This window comes from Crocuta crocuta, unplaced genomic scaffold (assembly GCF_008692635.1).
Source record: "Crocuta crocuta isolate KB4526 unplaced genomic scaffold, BGI_CrCroc_1.0 scaffold625, whole genome shotgun sequence".
Lineage (NCBI taxonomy): Eukaryota > Metazoa > Chordata > Mammalia > Carnivora > Hyaenidae > Crocuta > Crocuta crocuta.
Window position 1 is genome coordinate 38,251 of NW_027530192.1, and position 27,252 is coordinate 65,502.

Here is a 27,252-nt window from a genome sequence, read left to right on the forward strand (position 1 = left end):
TGGTGCAGCCACTGTGGAAAACAGTTTGGCGTTTCTTCAAAAAATTGAAAATAGAATTACCATATGATCCAGTTATTCCACTACTGGATATTTACCAAAAGAAAATGAAAACACTAATTCAAAAAGATATATGCACCCCTATGTTTACTGCAACATTATTTACAATAACCAAGATGAGGGGGCACCTGGGTGGCTTAGTCAGTTAAGCATCCGACTGCAGCTCAGGTTATGATCTTGCAGTCTGTGGGTTTGAGCCCCGCATCGGGCTCTGTGCTGACAGCTCAGAGCCTGGAGCCTGTTTCAGATTCTGTGTCTCCCCTTCTCTCTGCCCCTCCCCTGCTCATGCTCTCTCTGTTTCTCAATAATAAATAAATGCTAAAGAATTTTAAAAAAAGATGTGGAAGCAACTCAAGTGTCAGTTGATAGATGAATAGATAAAAATGTGGCATATATACACAATGGAATATTACTCAGCCATAAAAAAGAATGAGATTTTGTCATTTGCAACAATGTGGATGGACCTAGAGAGTACAATGCTAAGTGAAATATGCCAGTAAAAGACAAATACCATACGATTTCACTCATATAAGAAATTTAATAAATAAAACAAATGAACAAAGTAAAAAAGAGAAAAAGGAAAAAAAACTAGACTCTTAAATGTGGAGAAGTGGTTGTTAGAGGGGAGGTGGGTAGGGGGATGAATAACATGTGAAAAGGGTTAAGATTACACTTATCATGATGAGCACTGAGTAATGCATACAATTGTTGAATCATTATATTGCATACCTGAAACTAATATANATGGAGAAGTGGTGGTTGTTAGAGGGGAGGTGGGTAGGGGGATGAATAACATGTGAAAAGGGTTAAGATTACACTTATCATGATGAGCACTGAGTAATGCATACAATTGTTGAATCATTATATTGCATACCTGAAACTAATATAACACTATATGATAAGTAGACTTGAATTTTAAAATGATTTAAAAAAGATAAAAAATTCAACATCTGTTTAGCCCTAAAGAAGAAGGAAATCCTACCATTTGCAACAACATGGGTGAACCTGGAGGACATTACGCTAAGTGAAATAAGCCAGACAGAGAAAGGCAATATTGCATGATTTCTATTATATGTGGAATCTAAAAAGTGTAACTCAAAGAACTAGAGAGTATAATTGTGGTTACAAAGGCCTAGGGGGTGAGGACATGGGGAAGAGTTGGTTAAAGTGTACAAATTCATAAGATGAATAAGTTCAGGGGACCTAATATACAACATGGTGACTACAGTTTATAGTACTGTATTGTGTCCTTGCCATTAGCTAAGAGAGTAGATCTTAATTAAATGTTCTCACCACACAAGGCACAGGCACACACACATGTAACTATGTGAGGGAATAGATGTATTAATTAGCTTGATTGTGGTGATCATTTCACAATGTACATCAGACCATGACATTGTACATCTAAAATATATACAATTTTTGTCATTTATACTTCAGTAAAGGTGAGGAAACCTTAATATTTTCATATTATTAAACTGCCTTCATATTAAAAGACTTTTTTGAATTTATAACAAAAATAACAATTATCATAATACAAATTTTAAAATTTGAAGTAAGGATCTTTCCTCTTTATAGGAGAGTAAGTCGGGATGTTCAGAGTTCCACCTTGACAGCAGTTAACTGCCGGCTGAGCACCTGGTCAGGGTGGACAGAATGCTTTCCATGCCAGGACAAAAAGGTAAGATATTTTTAACTAGTTTGGGGACATTCAATATTTGAATGCTGTACTAGGCATTTAAATGGAGACAAATAGGTCTATTAATCTGAGGTCTGGGTAGAAATCAGATCTAGAAATAGGTATTTGGAACCCATAGGCACATGGATGGTAGAACTCTTTCTGTTTTTGTTTATAGGCCATTATGGAGTGAGACTACACTAGATGGGTATGTTAATGGCTTATGTTGGCAGAGAGGTAGCCATTCAGATATGGGCACACTGATCCCCATGCCTCTCTGGATCCTGGTCAATCTGTTGTTCTCCACTGATGGTCATCTAGAGGGGCTAATGACTTGTGAGAAGCTGAGATAAACCAGAGAATGTTCCTGAGGGTTCTACTTTCATGGATTAAGAAGGCTGACACACCAATCAACAGACAAGAGTCTATCTTGCCCACCTAAGTGATTTTGAATGGTCCAAAATGGTCACTAAACCCAGCGTCATCTCAAAGGAAGGGGGACTATTTTAAAATCTCGGGGCACCTGGGTGGCTCAGTCAGTTACGCATCTGACTTCAGTTCAAGTCACGATCTCATGGTTTGTGGGTTTGAGCCCCGTGTCGGGCTCTGTGCTGACAGCTCAGAGCCTGGAGCCTGCTTCAGGTTCTGTGTATCCCCTCCCCCCCACCCCTCCCCTGCTCATGCTCTGTCTCTCTTTGTCTCTCAATAATAAATAAACATTAAAAAAAAAAAATCCCTACAGACAACGTGTGCCTTTACTAGATGCACCCAGGATAGGATGGCTCAAGGCTCCCACATCTCCCAGTTGGTACACCATTGCCTGAACATTGTCCATTGGCACATTACTGTCAAGTCTAGGCAGTTAAGCTCTGATTCTACCATTTGGATTCTGACTTTGCATCTTATTTGCTATGTTACTTTTGGCAAATACTTCATCCTCTCCATGTATCTGTCTCCTTATCTATAAATGGAAGTAGTAATTGTACTTACAGCATAGAGTTACGAGTATTAAATGAGTAAGTTATGCACAGTGCTTTCCATGGGCCCTAACATGTAGTAAGTGTTCTGTAAATGCTGGCTCTTTGTATACTTACTACTCATGCCTCCATCTCCAACCAGCTCCCGCTGTCTGAATCAAGACTGGCCCTTCTCTCCCCTGAGCTTCTGAAGAGTGTGCCTCCGGACCCACTCCTCAGTGACATGCAGGGCCATCCTGTGAATGACTTGTTCAAAATCACATGGAATTCAAAATCATTACAGATGAAAACACAATTGGGACCTCATTTATTCAGCTTCAAAGTCTGAAATTATTTATTTTGCCTCTCCTGTCTCTGAGATATGCCAAGGAATCCCAGACTGCCCCATTCAAAGATATCTGGCTCCCAGAGTCTCATTTTGCTTTGATATCCTGTGTTAGTTTTCTGAGTCTGCTATGACAAACTGACACAAACTGGGTGGCTTAAAACAACGGAAATGTATTCTCTTACAGCTCTGGAGGCCAGGAGTTTGGCAGGGCCATGCTGCCTCTGGAGGCTCTAGGGGAGAATCCGTTCTTTGCCTCTTCTGGCTTCTGGTGGCGATTAGAAATCCTTGACTTATGGCCAATTTTTGTGCTTCAATCTCTGCCCCTGTGGCCACATTACCTCTTCCTCTTCCATATGTCTCCTTTGTGTGTCTGTGTTAAATCTTCCTCTGCCTTCCCCTTATAAGGGCACCATGATGACAGTTAGGGCCTACCTGGATAATCCAGTGTAATCTCTTCATTTCAAAAACCTTAATAATATCTGTAAAGACCCCTTTCCCACAACTTTCAAGAACTAGGACTTGATTTCTTTGCATGGCCATTGTTTAACTTATTATATATCCTAAACTACATTTTCCCCTCATGTACTGCTGTCTAGACAGCAGAGAGCACAGGTGAATGACTTACTATTTAAATCAGAATTGAACTACTCAAGGTAATGACTCAGAAAGACATATGTGTCTTTAAAGTAATCCTTAAAATAAATTCTGTTAATTACTTAAGGGAAAGACCAACCTAGTTCTTTCTTATTCATAGATTTTTTTTCTCTCAAAATCACCCAAACAAAGATGTGCATTTGTTTGCAACATTCTTGCAACAAGCCCTTTCTGCAACATTATGTCTTCATTATTTGATAACGACCAAGAAAATGGGGAGTCAGTGGGAATGAACCTCATGACTGCACCATCATTCCAATACAGGAACCAGAGGAAGGTGATAATCACATTTATAGTTACCATTTATTAAATCATTTCTATATACCAAGCATTGTGCTGATGCTTTAATAAATTCTTAGTTGACTTTCATAGCCAACTGTAAGTGACAGATAGATACCATGGTCTTTGGTTAGGTCACCCATAAAGAAAGAGGCACAGCCTCACTTTGACAGTTGGTCAATATGATTCCAAAATGCCCATGTGTCTGATCACTTCACTCTCCTGCTTTCCCCTCAACTCTGTGGAGAGTCAAAAGCGGTATTAGTGGCCATCTAAGCCAATTTCCATTCAGTCATAAATCCTTATGGAGTAGCCCAACAGCTGGGTAAAAAATGATATTGATGTGGTAATATCAATATTACTCAGTGCACTCGAGACAGCAGGCAAACTGCTGACTTCTTTACATGTATTAAGAATAATGTTCACAAGACCCTCATATCTCTAATTCTATGGATGAGAAAACTGAGGATCAAAGACATTAAGTGATTTACCCAGTGATACATATACAGTAAGTAGCAGAACTGGAATTCTAACCCAGCTTAAAATGGGATTCAGAATAGTATTTGAGTTCCTAAAGTTGTCGGGATTAAGTGAGATAAAGAATATGAAGTGTCCAGCTGATAGTACACACTCAATAAATGGTAGTTATCATTATCATCATCGTGTTGGGTACTGGAGGTCTTAAAACTCTGAAGAACCTTTTAAAGAGTGAGGAGGAGATTTGGGTCTATGTTGGTATGCTGAGCACTCCTTTATGGACTGCATTGTGGGGCAAGAAGTTGGAAGAGAATTAAAATGTCCTCATATTCCCAAACCGATTGTTAATTATAATCTCTTCCCATCGAGTTTACAAATCTCTTATCACTGTTATTAACTGGGAGGCAGGAAGGGCAAATGGATAGATTTACTCTTCACCCTTTTTGGTACCTCTGTCTCTTTGCTAATGAGCAGTTGTGGAGGCAGAAGTAGGTATGAGGAGAAAGGGGGAAGCTGCAGCTCCACATGCACCCACTGGAATCTTCTGGAAAAGATTAGACACAGGGCTAGGTGATTTCCCCACATGTTCTCTCACTTAGTTCTCACAACAGCCTTTCAAAGTGAGGGGTCATTACACTTAACATATTAGAAAACAGAAACTCAGAAAAGGTAAGTGGCTTGCTCATGGTGAGTTGGTAAGTCAATCTGGGATCTGAACCCAGAACTACTCTCATGCCCATGCTCTTTCACTCACAGAACACTGGTGAAAGAATCATTAGCAGCTATAATTAGTGAGGTCGTCTAGGTCAACCACCTCATTTTACAGACTTGGAAACTGAGGCACAAAGTACCTGGCACTGATACTTTACACGGCAAGTAAGAAAGAGATTCAGGAACAAACAAACAAACAAACAGCAGAACCAGATCTTATAAATAGAGAACAAGCTGATGGTTGTCAGAGGGGAGGTGGCAGGGGGATGGGCAAAGAGGGTAAGGGGAGTGGGAGGTACAGGCTTCCAGTTATGGAATGAGTAGATCATAGGGATGAAAGGTACAGCATAGGGAATGTAGTCAATGTTATTGTAACGGCATTGTATGGTGACAGATGGTAGGTATACTTGTAGTGAGCATAGTATAACAGAGAAGTTGAATCACTCTGTTGTACAATTGAAACTAATGTAATATTGTGCATCAACTATACTAAGGAAGGGAGGAAGAGAGGGAAGGAGGGTGGGAAGGAGGGGAAAGAAAGGAAAGGTAAGGAAGGGAGGAAGGGAGGAAGGGAGGAAGGAAGGAAGGAAGGAAGGAAGGAAGGAAGAAAGAAAGAAAGAAAGAAAGAAAGAAAGAAAGAAAGAAAGAAAGAAAGAAAGAAAGAAAGAAAGAAAAAAAGAAAGAGAGAAAGAGAGAAAGAAAGAGGAAGGAAGAAGGAAGGAAGAATTGGACCAAGAACTCACTTTTCTTGTTCCTCAAATCGTTGCTTGCCTACTTAGTCATGAACATTCTTGAAGGAGGAGACTGTGGGCTGAGCCAAGGAAAGAGGCAACCAAAAATATGGCGCTGCCCATTCCCTTATTGGACACTCTGTGTGGAGCTCTCCATACAGCATGCATTCTTTTGTTATCTATTTCATCTCTTCAACAAGACTCTAAGCTTCCTGAAGGTGGGAATGGAACCTCATATTTCTCTGAATATCCTAGTGTCCAGCTTCCTCTTTCTACACTAGTGCCTAAAGCTGTACACCATATACAAAGCAGTATCATGAAACCATAGAGCTCCAAGATTAGTGTGAATTTTATTCTTTTTGTACTTCTTTCAACAAGGAATTATTCACATGCAGTCAAAGCTGGACCCAGGGACTCAGATGAGGTCTTCATTTCTTGGATGGGCTCTTTTAACATAAGTAGGCTAGATGACCACTTGATGCCCAGAGTTCCCAGTAACTTTGGCAAAGAAACTGTCTTTTCCAAGAGTTCTAAAAGAAAATCTTCAGAGAGAATAACGATTGCCCTAAGGCTGAGTCATGAACCAATCTCTGAAACAATCATTGTAACTTGGCAGATATGGTGCCCTGGTTGACCTGGCCTGGTTCATATGCACACATTCCTGTGACTTGGGTGGGGGGTGAGATTATTCCCACCTGAGCCATGTGAGATCTGTTCCAAAGAGAGGATGCCATGACCAGAAGAAACGGTACAGAGGAAAAGCAACAAAAATCTTATAAAAGTGCCTCCTGTGTACCTGACCATAGATCAAATGCCAAGTGTACGAAGTCAAATGAGACATGGTTCTTCCTTCACCACTCCTCCTCACCATGCACAATGTTCTCTTTTTTTTTTTTCTGAGAGAGAGAGAGAGCGCACAGGAGAGGGTCAGAGAGGGAGACACAGAATCTGAAGAAGGCTCCAAGCTCTGAGCTAGCTGTCACAGAGCCCGATGCGGGGCTTGAACACACGAACTGTGAGATGACCTGAGCCAAAGTCAGACGCTTAACCGACTGAGCCACCCAGGTGCCCTGAACAATGTTCTTAAACTAGTCAGAAAGGTAAATGAATAAGCAGACAAGGGATCACAACCTCATATGACAAATGAGAGGAGAGAAGAGGCAGGGAACTGTAGAATATGTTACTTACGTAGGGAAGGCTTTCAGAGGAGGTACACTGTGAGTCATGAAAGATGAATAGGTACTCAGTGGTTGAAGAAAAGGGAGGGGAGAAGGTCCTTCTTAGCAGGTAAAAAGGCCCTAGCAATATTTTGTTTGAGTCTTTCCTTTGATGTTTGGAGGCCCTATTCAATATTCCTGCTGATGGTTGAGGCACCTCTGGCTGAATACCATCAATTATGAACACTCATCTTCTCAAAAGACAGATTTTCAGGCACCTTTCAATCATGAGACAGTTATTCCTTATGTTGAGCTGAGGCCCGCCTGCACAAATCCTGTATGATTGATAGACCATGAATGTGTCTCATTCAAAATCTGATTTAGTACCGACACCGGAGCCTCCTGCAGCCAAGCAAGTTTGGGGGAACCATCTGCAGTGGTGATGTCTGGGATCAAGCCAGCTGCCAGAGTCCCACAGCCTGTCTAGGGCAAGTGCAGTGTGGACAGGATTTCCAGTGTAAGGAGACAGGTGAGTAGCATTCCAGTGGGATAACAGCTGTGCCTGTCAAACTTAATGTGCAAAACAGTCACTGAGGAGCTTGTTAAGATGCAGACTTTTGAGCCCTTCCCCTAGAAGTTGTCATTCTGTAGGTTTGAAATAGGGCTCAGGAATCTGCATTTTAAGCCAACCAGTAGTTCAAGTAATTTTGACCTAAGTTTGTAGGAACATCTGTTGATTCATTTAGAACAGGTACAATTCACTCATTCACCCATTCACTGGATAAATATTGATTGGGCATGTGTGTCCCAGGCAGTGTGCTACCTGCTGGTGACACAGAGATGAAAAGATACTATGCCTGATCTCGAGGTACTCCTAGTCTCTTTGGGAGAGAGATCTACAAGGAGTTGATGACAACATTGTAGGATAGCCAGTGTAATGGGCATTTGCTCATAGTCCAGCGGGACTCTCTGGCAAGGAATGCTCAAGTCTGTGCTGGGAAGTCAGAGCAGGCTTCAAAGGGGCACTGGAGCTGAGACTTAGAAAGCAGCAATGGACTTGCTAGGAGAAAGAATATGCAAAAGCACGGGGATTTAAAGACTGGCAATAGTGCAGAATGATTGCAAGTCAGGGCTCTGGGAAGAGAGGCTGAGGTTGGGCCAGGTAGGGAACTGGGGGCTAGACTGTGGCATTTGGAAGAATGGGAATATCTAGGAGCCAGGGAAGGATACATAGCAGGGGATGACATGGCTACCCTGGTATTTTAGAAAGATCATTGGAGCTGCTAGTTGGAGAATGAATTCTAGAGGGGAGCCTGCTGCAGGGCCTGAGCTGGGCTTGGGGGCTACAGGTGGGAGACAGTGAGGCTTGAGGAAGGGCAGAGGCAGTGAGGACAGAGACAGGATGTGACATGATGGAGAGGGGTGAGGCGCTGTTTCAGAAGTAGGGTGGACTTGGTGACTATGGGTGTGGGTCATGGGAAGAGAGAGAAGTCTAGGAGACTCTGGAAGCATCCACAGCCTCTCCTCTCTCAGGTCGCTGCCTGAAACGCCACCTTGTGTGTAACGGAGACATGGATTGCCTTGATGGCTCTGATGAGGAAGACTGTGAAGATGTCAGGGTCATGGAAAGCGACTGCAGCCTGTATGACCCCATTCCAGGGTCAGAGAGTGCGGCCTTGGGGTGAGTCCTGCCCCCTGGCTGCTTGGGCGCAGGGAATGGCTTCTCTTCAATCATGAATATTAGTTTGGCAACACAAGAGGGTCTTTTTGGAGAACTGCTCTGCAGTGTGTCCTGTGAGGCAGTTCTCTCTGTCCCCCTAAGGTGGCATATCAGTCCCCTCAGGCTGCTATGACAACAGAAATTTGTGACTCATACAAAATAGAAATGTATTTCTTACAGCTCTGGTGGCTGGAAGTCCAAGGTCAGGTGATGGCGGAGTTGGTTTCCTCTGAAGCCTCTCTCCGTGCCTTGTCAATGGCGATCCTCTCCCTGGGTCTTCACACTGCCCTCCTTCTGTGTGTGTCTGGGTCCTAACCACCTCTTATAAGCACAGCAGTCATATGACATTAGGGCCTACCCTAATGGCCCCATTTTAACTTAATTACCTATGTAAAGACCGCCCTCCCCCACCAAAATATAGTCAAATTCTGAGGTCTGGAGGTCCAGGACTTCAACATATAAATGTTAGGGGGACACAATTCAGCCCCAATACTAATCAAATGGGATTCTTATTGTTTTCGAACGTGACTATGGGATAAACATAGTAGAAGCATGAAATAGTGAGGTGTTAACTTGAAAACAAATTCCCTCCTTATTGGCAACAAGATCACAGACCATGACCTTCCTCTCATGTGATTCAAAGAAGCATTTAAATACGCTTCGCAAATATGCTTTACCTACACCAAATGCTGAAACCAACAGAATGGCCCCACGCCCACTCCCAACAGGTGGTTTTTTATTCTGCTCAAGATCTCAGAAGCCTATCCTGATATCCATTTTTAAATGTAAGCTTTTCCCAGTTTTTAAATTTTTATTTATTGCTACAGAAGTAATTTATGTTTGAGGTAAAAAAATGAAAGTCTTCCTTCACCCTCTCCAACCTGCATTCCACCCACTTGCCCTCTCTCACTTCCCTCCTGGAACTGACCCCTGTCAACTGTTTGGTGTAGGACTTTCAGATCATGGAAAAAACGCACTGAAAATACACACTGTATGGAAGCTGTGTCTATATGTATTGTGCATGATAGACATAAGCATATTTTACATAAATGTGATATTATACATATTGTGTGTAACTTGCTTTTTAAGTTTAATATATTTTGAAGATTTCCCCCCCCATATTTTCTATTGTCTTTTTCTAAGCAACATAGTGTTCCATAATGGGGGTCAGCAAACTGTGGCCTGAGGGCCAAATGTGGCCTCTTGTCTGCTTTTGTAAATAAAATTTTATAGGAACACAGCGTTCACCCTACAGTGATGGAATTGAGTAGTTGCAACAAAGACCTACGGGCTCTAAGGCCGAAAATATTTAATATTGCTCTCTTTATAAAAATGGTTGCTAAGTCTTCTCCCATAGTAGAACTAGATGAAAATTTATTTGACTATTGAAAGATAATTTTATTGTTTCCCATTTCCCCCTCTTATAAACAATGTTGCAGTGAACATCCTTGTACATGTATCTTTGTACATGTGTGTATTTCTGCATAGATTTCCAAAAAGTGGAATTTCTCTTTTTATTTTTGCTGGGGCTTCTGCAACCAGCTTGTCTAAGTATAAGCAGGCTTAGTAACCTCTTCTGCTTAGAGGTGATAGTACGTCTTAGAACTAATTATTCCTTTGACTTTTTGTTGGGCTCACCAGAGAGTCCATATTTATAAGCCAAAGGCAGAAACATGTTCAATGGGTGAGACGACAGAAAAGTAAATAGCAAAGTAAAGAGAAGGAATGCAGATTGTAGTGTCAAAAAATTTTACCTGTGACTATAGGCAAATTACTTAATTTTTCTGAGCTTCAATTTCTGCATTGGCAAAACTGTCAGGAGGTTGAAAGTTAATGCATGCTAAATGCCTGGTAGAATGTGTATTCAATTCACCATTGCTATTATTATATACATCACTTCCATTAATATGAAGGAAGAGAAGGAGAAAGGAAGAGAAGAAGGAAGTTAACATACCCTGAATATCTACTATGTGCTAGGTGCTCTATAATTATCCATTTATTCCTTCAAGACAGGTTTTATTCATAGTTAACCCCTGCTCATCTTCTGCCTTTGTGTCTTTTCATGGAGGGAATGAAAAAATAGGACACATGCTATGCCAGAGATAATCACTGGCTGCCATAGGAACACAGAGGAAGGAACAGCTGTCTGTCCAGGATAATCAAAGAAGGTCAGATAGAGGGGCCAATATTTGAGTTGGGTATTAAAGGCTGAATAGGAGTTTGAGAGGCAGAGACAATAAATCATTTTATTATCTATACCGTAAGAGGTTTTGATTGTTAGGTCCTGCATCTCATAGCCAAACTGAAATGCTTTTGTTCCGTTAGCTTTCTCTCTCTCTGTCTCTCTCTGTCTCTCTTTTTTTCTTTTTAAAGAAACTTAAAGCTGTATTTCACCTATGTAATGCTGTTTATGCCTGCGTAAGATTCTACCATCTATGGCCTAAAATGTAGTGCCTGGGCAGATGGATGCGAAATGCTCCAGAGAGGGAAGCAAAGGAAAGTATTTCTGGCAGAGTGCTGGGCTAGGGGAGAGGAAGTATCACTTGTTGAGTGCCTAGTAAGTACGATCAACTGTACTTCCATTTTACTTTAATGCTTTCCTTTAGACTTCATAAAAACCATGCAAAGTAGTTTTATTATGTCTGTTCTTCAAATGAGGAAAAAGAGCTTCAGAAAGCTCTCTAGAATGTGTCCAAATTCACAAAGCTACTATGTGATCAAAGTGGAAATTAAACAGGAGTCTCCATGATTTTCAAATTGTACCCTCTGACATTCCATGCTGCCCTGAAAACAATGGCCTTTCTGAGGATGAGAGTCTCAAGTTAGCAATGTGAGTTACACCCAATATGACAAATCTAATTTTTTTTAACCAGCAAAGACTTTTTCGCGAAACAACACAAACAAAACCAACAATGGCAGCATTTCTTTACTACTTAATACATGCTAAGTACTTTATGGTTCCTTATATGTTGTAAATCATATTTAACTCTCTGAGGACAGTAGTAGTAACTGCTCTTTACAAATGATGGAACCCAAGCACAGAGAGGTTAAGTGATTTGCCCAAGGTCACAGAGCTAGGTGTGGCAGAGCTAGGAAACGGGCTCAGACTTCTGGCTCTGTGCTTGGATTTTTGGTAGTTGTCATACCCCTCTTTAATTCAAACAACCAACTTTTAGGAGTGCCTTCTCTGTGGGAGCACTGTTCTAGGGGCTGATGGAGCTGTCAGCTGCTCTGGTGAAAGCAACCTGGGGGCCTGGCTCAGTACACTCTGGTTCCCAGTTTTATGCAAAGTAGCCCTTAAGGTACTTTGAGGAACACTAGGGCTCCGGAGAACACAGTTGGTAAACCACTGCTCGGACCAGCAACAACATCTTCCAGGGGATATTTGATGCTATCTTTGCCTTTTCAGTGTTCTCTCCCAGCAGCTGCCTGCCTTTTCAATGTAGGTACAATATCCTGAGCCAGGAACCAGCTCAGAGTGTGTACGATGCCAGGTATTATGGGGGCCAGTGTGAGATGGTATACAACGGGGAATGGAGAGAGCTTCGCTATGACCCTGCCTGTGAGCGTCTTTACTACGGAGATGATGAGAAGTACTTCCGGAAACCCTACAACTTCCTCAAGTACCACTTTGAAGTAAGTCTGACCAGGGTGCTCCCAGGCCACTTATGGGGTAGGGGTCAAGGAGGGAGAAGCCTGTTGATGGAGATGGATGCCTTGCTTAGGAAGATTCTATTCCCTGTAGAGTTCACTGGTGGCTGAACGTCCCTTAACATCTGCCCCCACACGTGCTCTGTGCTGAAGGGCGCTGACAGGCAAGGGCAGAGCCAACAAGAGGCAGAACCCAGGTGTGATCACGTACCTGCTAGATCTTGGCTCCATTCCAAAGTCAATGAAGCAGGTTCCAGGTCCAGTTCTCTGGGCTGCTGGTCAGAAGACCTATTATCAAGTTGTGATCTGCTAGAATGTAAGTATTTGAGACCATGAACAGCTCACTGCCTCTCCTGAGCTTTCTCAGCTCAAGCATGTTGAGCTCAGCTCAACAAGACCATGCCTCCACTCCAGCTGCCGGAGAAATGCAACCGGACCGCGGGCCTGAAGTAACCTGACATGTGTGGGTGGCACTAGAGCAAACCTCCGCCTAGAACTCCCACCACCTGCTGGGCCTCCTTGCCCCTTTCCTCCCAGATCCATGCCCAGATGGGGCTTCCTGGGTGTCTCTGTTATAGAGACAGGCAACCTCCTCTACAGGAAGGAAAAATCAGGTGGAAAAAATCCATGCTCAGAACAATATAGCATTTTATCAGAATCATGAGTGCGTGTGTGTATTTAAATAAATATTTTATTTTTTTAAATTTATTTATTTAGAGAGAGAGGAGAGAGAGAGAGGCAGGTAGGGAGGGGCAGAGAGAGAAGGAGAGAGAATCCTAAGTAGGCTCTACATGGTTAGTGCCAAGGCCCACACGGGGCTCGAACTCACAAAATGGGAGATCACAACCTGAGCCAAAACTGAGAATTGGATGCTTAACCAACTGAGTTATACAGGCACCCCTTGAAGAAATAGTTTAGCACAAGCAGTAAATAATAACTAAACTAACTGTTGTATTTTCAGAATTTTAGTGAGGATCAATCTGATGGTTGGAGTAGCCTTTTAAAATAATTATAATAAATCTGCAGGGGGCTCACATCAGGCTCTGCGCTGACAGTGTGGAGCCTGCTTGGGATTCTCTCTCTTCCTCTTTCTGCCCCTCCCCCATGCTTGCACATGTATGCATACTCCATCTCTCAAAATAAACAAAGTTAAACAAAATTCTGCACCTTGAAATATTTTACAAAGATTTCAATATTAATTACAGATTGGAACAGAACTCTAGTGCACAAAGCTAACATCTGTTTGTTTCTTTACAGGCCCTGGCAGATACTAAATTCTCCTCAGAGTTGTACAGTGATGCGAAGGAACTTCTTTCTAAAGTAAAGAATGACATGTCTGTGTCAGGTGGAGTGACTGTTGGTGTGGCCCCTGCACGCAGCCCTGTAACAGTGGATGTGGGTGTATCCGGGTCACTAGACTCTTCATCCCTGAATAAGTTAAGCAAGTATAATAATAAGGTATTAAAACATAATGCCTGTGCCAAACAGTATTCCATAATCTACGCTGAACATGTATTGCCTTAATTGCATCAAAAAGTACAGTAGTAATTGAACCTTCATTTGCTTGTGTAATTGGAAATGTCTGATCAGTGGTAATCATGTTTGTTTTTCTTATTACACTTTTGCACACAGAATCACCACAAAGGGAATAAAATTGAATGATAAGACTAGAATTCTTATCGCTTCACCCCATTCTTTTTCATGGTTACCTGGAGCAAACAGGGAAGTACTTAGAATAGTAATGTCTTAAAGAGAAACAGCCCGGCCCTCTGAACTAGCTTTGGAAGAATTCTAAAGCAAGCCTTACTTTTCTGAATAGATCAGAAGACTGGCATGCACAGTCATTCATTTCTCCATCCAACATTCACCACTAACTTCCTATTAACTTGAGTGGCCAGGCAATGCTTCCTTGAGGAAGGGACATCTACCTAAGTGGGGCTCCAAAGGATAGAATAGGCTGTCCCGAAGAAGGGAGATGGAAATGAACAAAGGGTGTTCGGGACCTGGGAAACAGCATTATGCAAAGGCCTGTAGATGGCAGATTGCCTTGCACAAATTTGGGATTGCAACGACTTTCGCTGGCACAGGGTGGGAAGGGAAAGTAGGGTCTGATGAAGGTGGAGAAACCATCGGGGGCCAGAGAACTATTTATTGAATTGATTGTAAGTTTACCAAAAAGCCTCAATAACACTGATATCAGAACTGTGGATTTAGTTGGGGCTCAAAAAGTATTCTGGATGATGAAAATACAATTATGAAATGTCTTCAACAAATGTAAGTTATATTCTGGAGCTTAGCCATAAGTTAGCTATCACTCTGAAGGGAAAGTGTTGCTCTGAGCTGGCCATCACAGGGTCATGTGGACTTTTCTCAGAGCAGGTGGCCTTTTCAAAATTTCACTATTGCTTCAGAGCAAGGTTTACCTGGGAGTAATGCCCATACATGATTCTCTTCCTCTTAAACCAATCCAGTATGACTCCTATTATCTCAGGAGCCTGCCTTACCTTATTACTTAATAGTACAAGATTATCACTAGAAGGTAAGCTTCATGACAGCAGGAGCCTCATTCAAGATTATGTCCTCTGCGGGGCACCTAGGTGGCTCAGTTGGTTAAGCGTCCGACTTCAGCTCAGGTCATGATCTCACGGTTCATGGGTTCGAGCCCTGCATTGGGCTCTATGCTGACAGCTAGCTCAGAGCCTGGAGCCTGCTTCGGGTTCTGCATTTCCCTCTCTCTCTCTGACCTTCCCCCGCTCATGCTGTCTCTCTTTCTCTCTCAGAAATAAATAAAAAACATTAAAAAAAAAAAGATTATGTCCTCTGCTCCAAGCACAATGCCAGTGACTATGGATTTACAGTATTTGTTTAACAAGTTACATAAATGTATCATCTTAGAATTTCATGTCATCAAAACTACCCCTAAGCATAATTTTTAAAAAAATTTTTAAATGTTTATTCATTTTTGAGAGACAGACAGACAGCTCATGAGTGGGGGAGGGGCAGAGAGAGAGGGAATCTGAAGCAGGCTCTAGGCTCTAAGCTGACAGCAGAGAGCCAGACACAGGGCTTGAACTCACAAACTGAGAGATCATGACCTGAGCCGAAGTTGGTTGTTTAACTGACTGAGTCACCCAGGTGACCCCCCTAAGCGTAATTTTTAATGGAAACCTAACACTTGTGTAAGAGGCTTACATCATGCAGTGCTGTAATGAGAGCAGGGAGATGCGCGGAGGTGACGGAGGGCTGGGGGCAGAACATAGCAGCACCCAGGAAGCACACTGCAGTAACCAATCCGGCTGAGAGTGGAGACAAATGAGACCTGAACAGGAGCAGTGGGAACAGAGATGCGGGCACAAGGGAGGCAGCTAGGCACACCCTGGTGTTTAATATATGCCTGTAAAATAGAATAACACTCCATTGTGTGTATTTATGCTCATATGTTTATATGTAAATACATGCATTTCCCACAGCTACTGAATGCTGACCTTTTGCGTTATATCATATGGTAAAACGTGTACTCTCTTTCTTCTCCCTGATTCGATGGCGGTGATTGTCGGCAGAAATTTAACTTCATCAGAATTTCCACAAAGGTGCAGACCGCGCATTTTAAGATGAGGAGGGACAACATTGTGCTGGATGAAAGCATGCTGCAGTCACTAATGGAGCTTCCGGAGCAGTACAACTACGGCCTGTATGCCAAGTTCATCAATGACTACGGCACTCACTACATAACGTCTGGATCAATGGGTGGCATTTATGAATATATTCTGGTGGTCAACACGGAAAAAATGGAATCGCTTCGTAAGTACAACCGAAGCTGTATGCACATAGTGGTCAATGCACACCCCGGGACTGGCTTTGCAGTTTTCTGAGCACTGACTACGAGCCACAGACGGTCTCATTCGTGACAATCATACAAGGTAACAGAGTTAGTGCTCGGAGAGAAGGGTGCATCGTGCAGTGCTCTAATTAGAGCAGGGAGACGTGAGGAGGGGCAATGGACTGGGGGCAGAACAGAGTGAGGAGCACCCTGAAGTGCAGTATAGTAACCAACCCATTTGAGAGTACTATTATTTATAGGGAACTGAGGTCCGGAAGGGTGAAATGACTTGCCAATAAATATTATAAACAGGATTTGAACTCAGACTTGTCTGGCTCCCCAAAACTATGTGTTTTCTATTACATTACAGTTATGGCTTTGATAAGAAATGATATTTGGGGTTTTGTTATTTAAAATGTTAAAACATATTATAAATATAGATTCTTGGTTAATGGAACTGCCATTAATCAGTCAGTGATGCTAGAAACCTGGAGTCATCCCAGATTGTGCCTCCTCCTGGATCTCCAAGAACCTTCAGTTCTGGCTCCTGACCAGCCCTCATTCCACCCCTCTCCTCCATCTCCGCTGCTAAGTAGTGGGCTGGGTTCCCATCTTCCACTTCTCACTGCATTGGTTCCTAAATGGTCTCTAGGGGAAGGCTTGCCTCTCCAATCCATTGTCAACAACTGCTACAAGAATAATCTTTCTACTTTACAGGTACTATGATATCACTTCTTTGCCTAAAATCCTGAATGGCTAACCTCCTTAGCATGGGTCCAACAGCCTTCATGGTCTCTCCCCAAACTGCTAGAACAGTGGTTCTTGAAGTGTGGGTTCCAACTGGTGTCATCAGCATCATCTGGGAGCCTGTTTGTTAAAAATGTAAATTCTCAGGTTTCCATGCCAAACGTACTAAATCAGAAACTGATAAAGGACCCAGCAGTTTGCAGTTTGCTAAGCCCTCCTGGTGATTCTGATGGCCACTACAGTTTGAGAACCACCAACCTAGTCAATGAGTGAGTAGAGGGTTGAGAGATCTATCCATATTTTAAAGCTAAATTCAAATTCCCAGTTTAAAGAAGTTTCCCTGACTGCATCAGCCTAGGCTGGCCATTTCTTCAACACATTCATATAAATTCCATACTATTTAGTCTTCAAAAGATAATTTTCCAAATGTTAATATTTTTCTCCTCATCTAGATAGCAAAATCTTTGAAAGCAAGTACCATGTCTGACACTTTATCTCTTTAGGACTCGATACAATGGTCAGTATGCAGTGAGTGTGTAAAACAAGACATAGAGTTTGAAAGAGGGCATTAATTTAGATTATTGGTTAGGACCATTCATTAATTCATCCATCTATCCATGTATCCATTCTTTTATAATTTCAAATATCTACTGAATATCTCTTATGTGTTTATGCTAGGCATACAATGGTGAGTAAATCTAAATATGGTCCCTACCCTCTTGCAGCAAAGAACTTCATAAACTACAGGTTGCAACCCCATAGTGTGGATCATAAACAACGTTTTGAACAACAACAAAGGAGAGAATAGAAAATATCATAGAGGATTATAGGCAGTAAAAACAGGTTATTGCTTCAATCGATTTTTTTCCAGTTAAACAGATATGCATACATGTATGGAGTCATGATACAAAACAAATAGTTTATGATAGGTCAGTACAAAAAAGGAGTGTGAAAAGCTTAATTCAAGTGGGAATTTTTAGAATCACTAAAAAATGTAAGGATGGAAACTTAGTATATATTTGTTGAGAACCCACTAGGTTCTGGGTGCTGTTGTGTACATTCTCATTTAATTTTCTTGACAACTTGGAGGTTGGTATTATCCCAGTTTTAGGCCAGAAATGCTGAGGCTCCTCAGGGAGGTTAATTACTTTGCCTAGGGCTGCAGGAAGCTGGCGTCAGAGCCCTGGACCTATGGTCTTTCCACCACGTGGTCCTGGGTAAAGCCTTTCATTTGGGCTCTGTCTTTGGTGTTGGATTACTAATTAATTGTCTGGGGTGTCTCATGGCCCCTCCTCTTTAAAATCTGTGAGGCAGAAATGGGCTTCCAATGTGGTTAATATTCAAAAGGAGCCCACCAACAAATTGTCCCAGGGATAATTACCTCAGCTCTGTTTATAGAAAACCATATGTCGATAATAGCACAATTTGCTATTTGTGAAGAGCTGATTTTCTATAAATCCGGAAAGTTAGTGTTGCTTTTCTATAAATATGGAAATGTGCTAATCATCACCTCATCTGCTGGAGACCGCTAATAAATCAGAATTCCATTTACATATTAACCTACGAAGAACAAAAATATCTACCTTCTTTCCCTTTGACAAATAGAATCATACATACCCTTCTCTCCATGTTTGATGTTTGTCTAGTTTCTTCTTTGTCTCTTTGTCATCCTCTCTCTCTCTCTCCCTTTCTCTTTGGGTGCCTTTCTCTCTCTGTCTTTCCTCTTTGTTACTGTCTTTTTCTATGAGTCTTTGATCCATGTGACTTTAATAATATTTATATTCTATAGAGTGCTTATTTCTAAGAAACACCCCGTGTTGTATATGTTTATATCCCCAAAGAGCTGAGCTTGATATGAAATGATTTAAGTGAACACAGTGGCTGGTTTGCTCTGGAGGACTCTTTTGTCCTTGGGTTTGCCTCAGATCCTCTCTGGGTTCACCGCAGAGGATGCACAAGGCTGTTTTCCTCTAATGCGTCCTTTAGGTAAAATGCTTCTTCCTCAAAGACAGCATGAAACCATGCATCAACAATAAAAGGATGTCTTCCAGTTTTCAGGGTAGATGTCTTATAAAAATCTCTGAAACTATAAGGCATTGATGAATGAAATTGAAGAAGATACAAATAAATGGAAAGATCTTTTTTGCTCATGAATAAAAGAATATTGTTAAAATGTCCATCCTGTCTGAAGCAATCTATAGACACAATGCAAAATTCCAATGGCGTTTTTCAGAGAGCTAGAACAAATAATTCTAAAAATTGTACAGAATCACAAAAGGCCTCAAATAGTCAAAATATTCTTAAGAGAGAACAAGCCTGGAGGCATCAGACTCTCTAGTTTCAAACTATACCACAAAGATATATTAATCAAAATAGTATGGTATTGGCATAAAAACAGATACACGAATCAATGGAAAAGAATAGAGAGCCCAGAAATAAACCCACACCTGTATGGACAACTGATTTATGACAAAGGAGGCAAGAATATCCAGTGGGGAAAGGAAAGTCTCTTCAATAAACGGTGTTGGGAAAACTGGACCATTAAATACAAAAGAATGAACTGGGTCACTATTTTATACTATACACAAAAATCTATTTGAATGGATAAGAGACCTGAATGTAGACTTGAAACCATAAGACTCCTAGAAGAAAACATAGGCAGTAAGCAGTTTGTCTTGAGAATTTTTTGGATCTGACTCCAAAGGCAAGGGAACCAAAACAAAAAATAAACAATTAGGACTACACTAAACCAAAAAGCTTCTGTTCAGTGAAAGAAACAGTTAACCAAATGAAAAGGCAACCTATTGAATGGGGAAGATTTGCAAATTATACATTTGATAAGGAGTTAATACCAAAATATATGAAGAGATCATATAACTTAAGAACAAGAAAAAAAACAATCCAATTAAAAAATGGGCAGAAAATCTGAAGACATTTTTCCAAAGAAGACATATAGATAACCAACAGGCACGTGAAAAGATGTTCAGCATCACTAATTATTGGGGAAATGCAAATCAAAACCACAATGAGATATCAACTAAGTCTGTCAGAATGGCTATTATCAAAAGACAAGAAATAGCAAGTGTTGGCTATTGTAAATAATGTTGCAATAAACATAAGGGTGCATATGTTTTTTTGAATTGGTATTTTTTTTTTTAATTTTTATTTTATTTCTAGGAGAGAGAGAGAGAGAGACAGCTTGAGCAGGGGAGGGTCAGAGAGAGAGGGAGACACAGACTCCGAAATAGGCTCCAGGCTCTGAGTCAGCACAGAGCACGACGCGGGGCTCGAACCCACGAACCCCTTAGATCATGACCTAAGCGAAAGTCGGATGCTTAACCGACTAAGCCACCCAGGCGCCCCTTGAATTGGTATTTTCATTTTCCTTGTATAGATACTCAGTTGTGTAATTGCTGGATCATGTGGTAACTCTATATTTAATTTTTTGAGGAACCTCCACGCTGTCTTTGCATATTTACTTGTTTTTTCTTTTGGTGAGAACATAGAACATTTAAGTTCTATTCTCTCAGCAAATTTCAATTACATAATATAGTGTTATCAACTACAGTCACCATGTTGCACATTAGATCATCAGAACTTATTCATCTTATAAGTGAAAGACTGTACCATTTCAACAACAACTTCTTCCCATTTCTCCCTTCCCTAGCCCCTGGCAACCATTTTTCTATTCTCGGTTTCTATGAAGTTGAATTTTGGGGGAGTGGGGTTCCATCATGCAGTATTTGCCTATGTCTGGCTTATTTTTGCCTTCTAGGTTCATCCATTTTGTCACAAATGACAGAATCTCTTTCTTTTTAAAGGTGAATAATATCCCATTGTGTATCTATCCCATAGTTTCCTTATTTGTCCATTTTTTGACTTACTTTGTTTCCATACTCTGGCTAATGTGAATTCTTCTGCTATGAACATGAGAATGCAGATATCTTTTCCAGAGAATGATTTCATTTCCTTTGGATGTATTCACAGAAGTCAGATTGCTGGATCATGTGGTAGTGCTATTTTCAATTTCTTGAGGAGCCTTCATTCTGTTTTCCAGAGTGGCTGTACAAGTTTACATTCCCACCAACAGTACAGGGATCTCTTTATTCTACATCCTCACCACCATTTGTGACCACTTATCTTTTTGATAATAGACATCCTAACAGGTGTGAGACGATATCTCACTGTGGTTTTGATTTGCATTTCCCTGATGATTAGTGATATTGAGCACCTTTACATGTCTGTTGGCCGTTTGTGAATCTTCTTACTTAACCTTCAAGGATCTATGCAAGAGGAAATGTTTCCTTACTTCTACAGATGAAAGAACCGAGGCTGAAAAGCCCTATCATTAGTAAGTGAAAAATAGACGATATATTTTGAGTTATAGTTTAGGCTTCTTTCCCTTTTATCCCAGCTGCCTTTGTTGGGACTTACAACCTGGGAATAATTCTGACTTCTCCCTCTCCCCACACGTCTCATTAGTCAGTTCCTACGATCTGTGCTTTTCTCTCCATTCCCATGACTATTGCTCACCAGGCTGTGCTGTGTTCTGTCTGCTGGTTCCCTCCAGCCACACTGACATGTAAAATGAGAATAGTATCAGAGGCTAGTGGATATTCCATAAATACCTTTAGGACAAAGATGGTAGTGGTCTTTTCCTGACTCCTGTTTTTGGGCTGATGTACATAGGTCCTGACACATGTGTTTCGGCTTCTGGGCCCTCTGTCTCTCACAATGCAACATAAAATAGAGTTTCCTATCAGAATCTAAGAATCTAGGTAACTCTGACTGGATACCTTTATCGGGGATGCTTTAATGGAAACCATGTGTGGAATAGAAAGTAAACAGATTGTCCTCGAGACTAAACGTTTATGATACTATGGGTTTTAGCCATATTGAGAGAACTCTACAAAGACCTTACAGAAAATAATTCCTATTAGTGTTTTGTTTGTGAAGGAAGCACTGTGTGGTCTCGTAAAAACCAGCAGGCAGTGGAGCAGTAAAATATTTTTTCTGAGGTATCCTTGCTCTTCATGGAGGCGCTTCCATCTAAAAACTAACATCTTATGTCTCTGAGTCTCAGTTTTCCCATGACTAATATATGGATAATAAACTACTTCAAAAGGCTATTAGAAGAATTATCCAAGATATTTTTTAAAAGCACTGGGATAGGTAAAACACTGTCAAAACCGTAGTTACTATTACGGACTACAGTTTTACGTGGAGTCAGTAGGTTGTAAAATCATTTGAACAAGGACTATAGAATGAAGATATACGCTAGTGACGTGGTAACAAGGAGCCCAAACTTGGGAGTCAAACCCATCAGGGTGTACATGTTGGTTCTACCATTTAGTAGTTACATAACCTTGACCAGGGCACTTAATTTCTCTAAACCTCGGCTTCTTCAAGACCCAAGTAGGAAAAATAACAAAGTTTTGTTTGGGAATAATTCAACCACATCTTGTGTGGTAAGTGTTTAGATATGTTTTTTCCCTTGAATGCTGGCTAATAGTCATGTAGCACAGTCATTGGAAACATGGATGTGTCACTTACTAGCTGTGTGATAATGGGCAGGTTATTTAATCATTTTAGGTCTCAATTTCTTAACCTGTGAAGCTGGAAGCATTAATGGCCTTCATCACACAGAGTGGTTATGAGGAATAAGTGAACATATCCACAGAAAATATTTAGCACCCAATAAATATCAATTGCTGAGAAAGGTTCTAAATCAGATTGCCTGGATTCAAATCTCATCTCCACCATTTATTAGCTAAGTGACCTTCAGGCAAATTAGTCATCCTCTTGGTGCCTCAGTTTTCTATTCTTCTAAATGAGACAATGATAGTCCATACTTCAAAGGAGTCTTAGGAATATGTAATGAAACTATTTATGTGAGCATGTAGCCCCGTGCTTGGCATATAGTAAGAGTTAAAACATATTACCTGCTATTGCTGCATTATGGTTGTTTTATTATTACCTGTCTTATTACATGTAAGAATTACATGTCTTATTCCCAGCTTTTCTGTTATTATCTCTATAATGTTAACTGCCCTCTCATCTGTAAAGTAAGGATAACAAGACAACCTATTTCACGGGGCTCTGCAATTGGTCAGCTCTGAAACACAGTTCAAATGGAAAGGAAATCATTATCATTGTGCCTGGCCTGCAGTGGCTGATGCTTTTGCTGTAGACTTGGAGCCTCGGCAATCATGCCTTCTCCCCCACCTGCCCATTTTTTTGATCAAGGTCATTCATTTCTGTCCCTGGAGCTTCATCCAGTTTTGGAGGGACTGCTTCTCCCATTTATCAAGGTCACCGTGAATTCTCATCACTATCTTTCAAAGTGTTAACAACTCTGCCCAAATCAGGGCCTGTGTTCCATCATTCCTCCCCTTGATGGATGCCAGATAACAGTGACCCTTGGAAAGACCCTTCCAGCGAGAGCGCAGTACATTCTGTCATTGATCATCACCTTCCAGCTAGGGTCCTTGGATCAGCTAGTCTACTACCTAACACGCAAGGTAGAAAAAGCCACATGAGCACAATTAAAACCTCAGTGAAGGTGATGTCAATTATAGTTCTACATTATCTTCCTTTGCCTTTCTTCCCCTCCTTTACTCATTCATTCCTTCAGCTTTTCAGCCAACAAACAGAAACATAGTCAGCACCATCTAGATGCCAGTGTGGTTCCTCTCATCAAGGGTGAGTAGAAGGTAACAGGGTTTCTCTTGGTTGTAACATCTGATAATAGTGAGGAATGATTTATTATGTGGAAAACCAAATCGGTTTTCACCTAAAATGAATTAATTTTTAAAATTCACTGTACTTAGAGATAAAGGAAATATTTGGTTTTAATAAATTTACATATAACTCCTAATATTGATTATGTACAACACATTCACATCTAATATTCCTGATAATCTTCGTAATACCTTATGAGGAGGTGTATTAGTATTTCCCCTATTTTCTATAGAGAAAACTGAGGTCCAAAGAGCCTAAGTAAATTGCTCAACATGATTCCATAAGTACTGAATCAGTATCTTCTGTTGTAGAGTTTGTGTATTGTCCAAGCATTTATTCACCCAACATTTCCCCACATCCTGTCATTCATTCTGATGCCATATATTGGAGGCTAAGTCTAGCAGAGGAGGCAAGACAGCCAACATTTACTGAGTATTTACTATGTGGCAGACACTGGGTTAAACACTTTAAATGTACTCTCTCCTTTAATCTTCAAGAAAGACCTGTGAAGAAGATACTATAATCCCCAATTTGCAAATTAAGAACTGAAGCTCAGTGATGTTAAATAACTAGCCCAAAGTCACGCTGCTATTAACTGGTGGAGCCGGGGGTCAAACTCAAGAACATGTGACCTTAACCCACGGACTACTAAGTCTCAAAGATGTGTTTCTTGGGATTTTTCAAACTACAGGTCATAGCCCATTAGTAGATTGTAAAAGAAAGTTAGTGGGTCATGACCAGCATTTAACGAAATGAAATAGAAGAAAACAGGATGGAAAATATCAGAGTGCATCAAACAAAACATGGTGAAGTATTGAAACTGATTTTATATGGATGTGTGTGGGCTGGATCATGGAGCCAAGTGCATTGCTTAGTTTTGGGGGTAGTAAAAAAAGTATTAAAACTACCATCTAGTGTGTTTCACTGAATATAGATATAGATTTCATCACTTTAAATAAAGGAAAAAATCATCAGTAGATACAATGAAAATATTTGGAGGTATATTCATTGGGATTCTACCTAATTGGTTTTAGAGAACCTACAGGACATAGAGATTTATTAGAAGGAACTGGCTCACACAATTATGGAGATCAACAAGTAGAGCTGATAGTTTAGTTCCAGTCCAAACGTTTGGAGCCTTGAGACCAAGCAAGAGCTGATATTTCAGCATGAGTCAAAGGCAGGAAAAAAGCTAACGTCCCAGCTTGAACGCAGCCAGACAGCAAGAATTCTTTCTTACTCTGAAGAGGGTCTGCCTATTGGTTTGATTTGGGACATCTACTGATTAGATGAGACCCACCCACGTTAGGGAGCACAACATGCTTTACTCGTCTACTGGTTTCAATGTTGATCCCATCCAAAACTACCTTCCCAGAAACACCCAGAATAGTGTTTGATCAAATATCTGGACACAACTATGGCCCAGTCAAATCGCCACATAAAATTAACCCTCACATGAGGGGCTCAAACTCACAAACCACAAGATCATGACCTGAGCCAAAATCAAGAGTCTGATGCTTAACCGACTGAGCCAACCAGGCACCCACATCTGGATATTTTATTTCACTTACCTTGTTATTTATTTTTATTTTTTAGAACTTATGTTCTTATTTAAAAAAATCATTAAACAGCTGGTGATAGCTTTGAAGGTGGTTAAATCAGGTTTCAAAACTAAGGGAGTATTATACTCCATATTCTTTCCTAAATTAAGTCTGGGGTCAGTCTGACCCACTGATGGGGAACTGTAAGAGGAAGAACTGTTAATGGCTAAATTGCCCAGCTTGTGGCTGTCTGTTCTGAAGCTTAAGTACTGTCACAGAGCCAGGAACCAGCATGGTGTGCCGGCACCCACGGCACTCAAAGAGGCAAGCCTCAGAGGCCTCAAGGTCAGAAAAAGTGTCTAAGCTGGTGATGGCAAGTGGTTTCTATAGCAAATGCTACCAGGATTATGACACGAGACAGGGCTCAGCCTGACAGTGCTGTGATCAATTAGTGATGTCTGTCAGAGACAGCAGAATAGAGGAATGAGGGCCCCTGGGCTGTGCATTTTTTATTCCTTTACAAGAATGAGACAAAGGCAGCCCAGATGATTAAGCTGTGTATAGAGAGTAATTGGGGTGGGATGAATGTGTAATTTAACTCCCTCAAATTCTCATACTTTCCATCACATTTATATATTATTGCCGTTGCTTGCTTATAATTCCCTTTCAGGAAGGTACTGAGTAGAACACAACATTTTTCCTTGTTACCCAAAGTAGGAGGCAGGAAACGCTTAATCTCTGAGGAAAATGCTTCTCGTAATCTAAGCTGCGTCCATTCATCCATCCACCCATCCATCCTTTCGTCCTTCCAATCACTCAGCCAGTCAATACTCAGAGAACCCATGATATCCAGGAGCCCGGAGATGAAACACATAGATCCATGCCCTGGAGCAACGGGCATCAGGCGGGGGCTGAGAATAACGCAATGTAAAAATGCTCCAGTAGAAATAAGTACAGTGGAAGCACAAAGGAGGGAGCAACCACAATTTCTGACCCTTCCCTTTTCTGGACTCCAAAGACATTTAAACCTGAACTCCTGAGCTTGCCTGATGGAGGGCTTTCTGGGAGGCTCTCTGGGAAGAGGGCCTCTTATGACAGTGGCTGAAGCAGCAAACGGGTGAGGGTGAGCGGTAGGAGACGGTTCACCCAAAGGCCAGACTCCATTGTGGAGGGCTTGCCCCCGAGGCCAGTGTATTAATGAGAGCTATCCCGTGGCTGAGTTATGGCAGGAAGAGTGATAACTACAGTAACCTGGATATGGAGTCAGTGTTGGCCTCCAGGGAGCCACAGAGAGGATGACAAGCAGCAGAGCGGCAAGCTGTCGCAGCCACGCAAAGGTGACCGCTGAGAATGGGAGGGCTCCTGCCAGTAGATAAGACGGGCAGCATTCAAGGGAGCGTGCTCTGGCCCCGCTCAGCCCTCCAGCCCCATTACTCACCACTGGGCTGTGCCGTACTAACTATTTGCTGGTTCCTCCGCTTAATTGTGCCCCGTTTCTCCTCAGGGCTTTACAAGAAGTGACGCGCTGTTTCTTCTACCCAGATTTCTGCTCCCCTCCCCATACCCTTTCTTCTTTGCCTGGCTAGTGCTTAACCATCCTTGGTCTCCGCTTAGACAGGACCCTTTCAGGCCGTCTTTCTGTCTCCATGGTTCTGGGTTGGGGGCCTTCTTAGGTGCCGAACCCCATGCACCTGGGATTTAGCTAGCTATATCACACCACTGCAGCTGCCTGTTTCCGTCTTAATAAAGCATTCCCAGAGCCTCGTCCATAGGCTGAGGCTGATGCACAGTGAGGCTCAGTGTCTTTCTGGCAGGAGAGGTTCAGAATCCAAGCCCACATATGCTGGGCCTCCTCCGGAGCTTTCCTACACTCTGCAGCATTGGGGTAGATTCCTAAAGCGTCTGGGCTGGACTGGACAGTGCAGAGAGTGAGGTGGGCAGGAATCTGATTGCGAAGGGTCTTATATTTATGGATAAATAGTC

The 27,252-nt window shown here is 41.6% G+C and overlaps 1 protein-coding gene across 1 annotated transcript in view; it reads left to right on the forward strand.

Annotated features, from left to right (window-relative positions):
- Window positions 1–1,635: 1,635 nt before the first annotated feature.
- C8A (complement C8 alpha chain) overlaps window positions 1,636–27,252 on the forward strand; it is a gene marked incomplete at its 5' end in the record, with an annotated part of 44,541 nt that continues 18,924 nt past the window's right edge. The window contains 6 exons of the mRNA XM_077765244.1: window positions 1,636–1,738; window positions 7,434–7,578; window positions 8,583–8,730; window positions 12,216–12,405; window positions 13,678–13,878; window positions 15,981–16,221. Of these exons, the coding sequence (XP_077621370.1) occupies window positions 1,636–1,738; window positions 7,434–7,578; window positions 8,583–8,730; window positions 12,216–12,405; window positions 13,678–13,878; window positions 15,981–16,221 (1,028 nt within the window). The remainder of the gene's footprint in view (window positions 1,739–7,433; window positions 7,579–8,582; window positions 8,731–12,215; window positions 12,406–13,677; window positions 13,879–15,980; window positions 16,222–27,252) is intronic.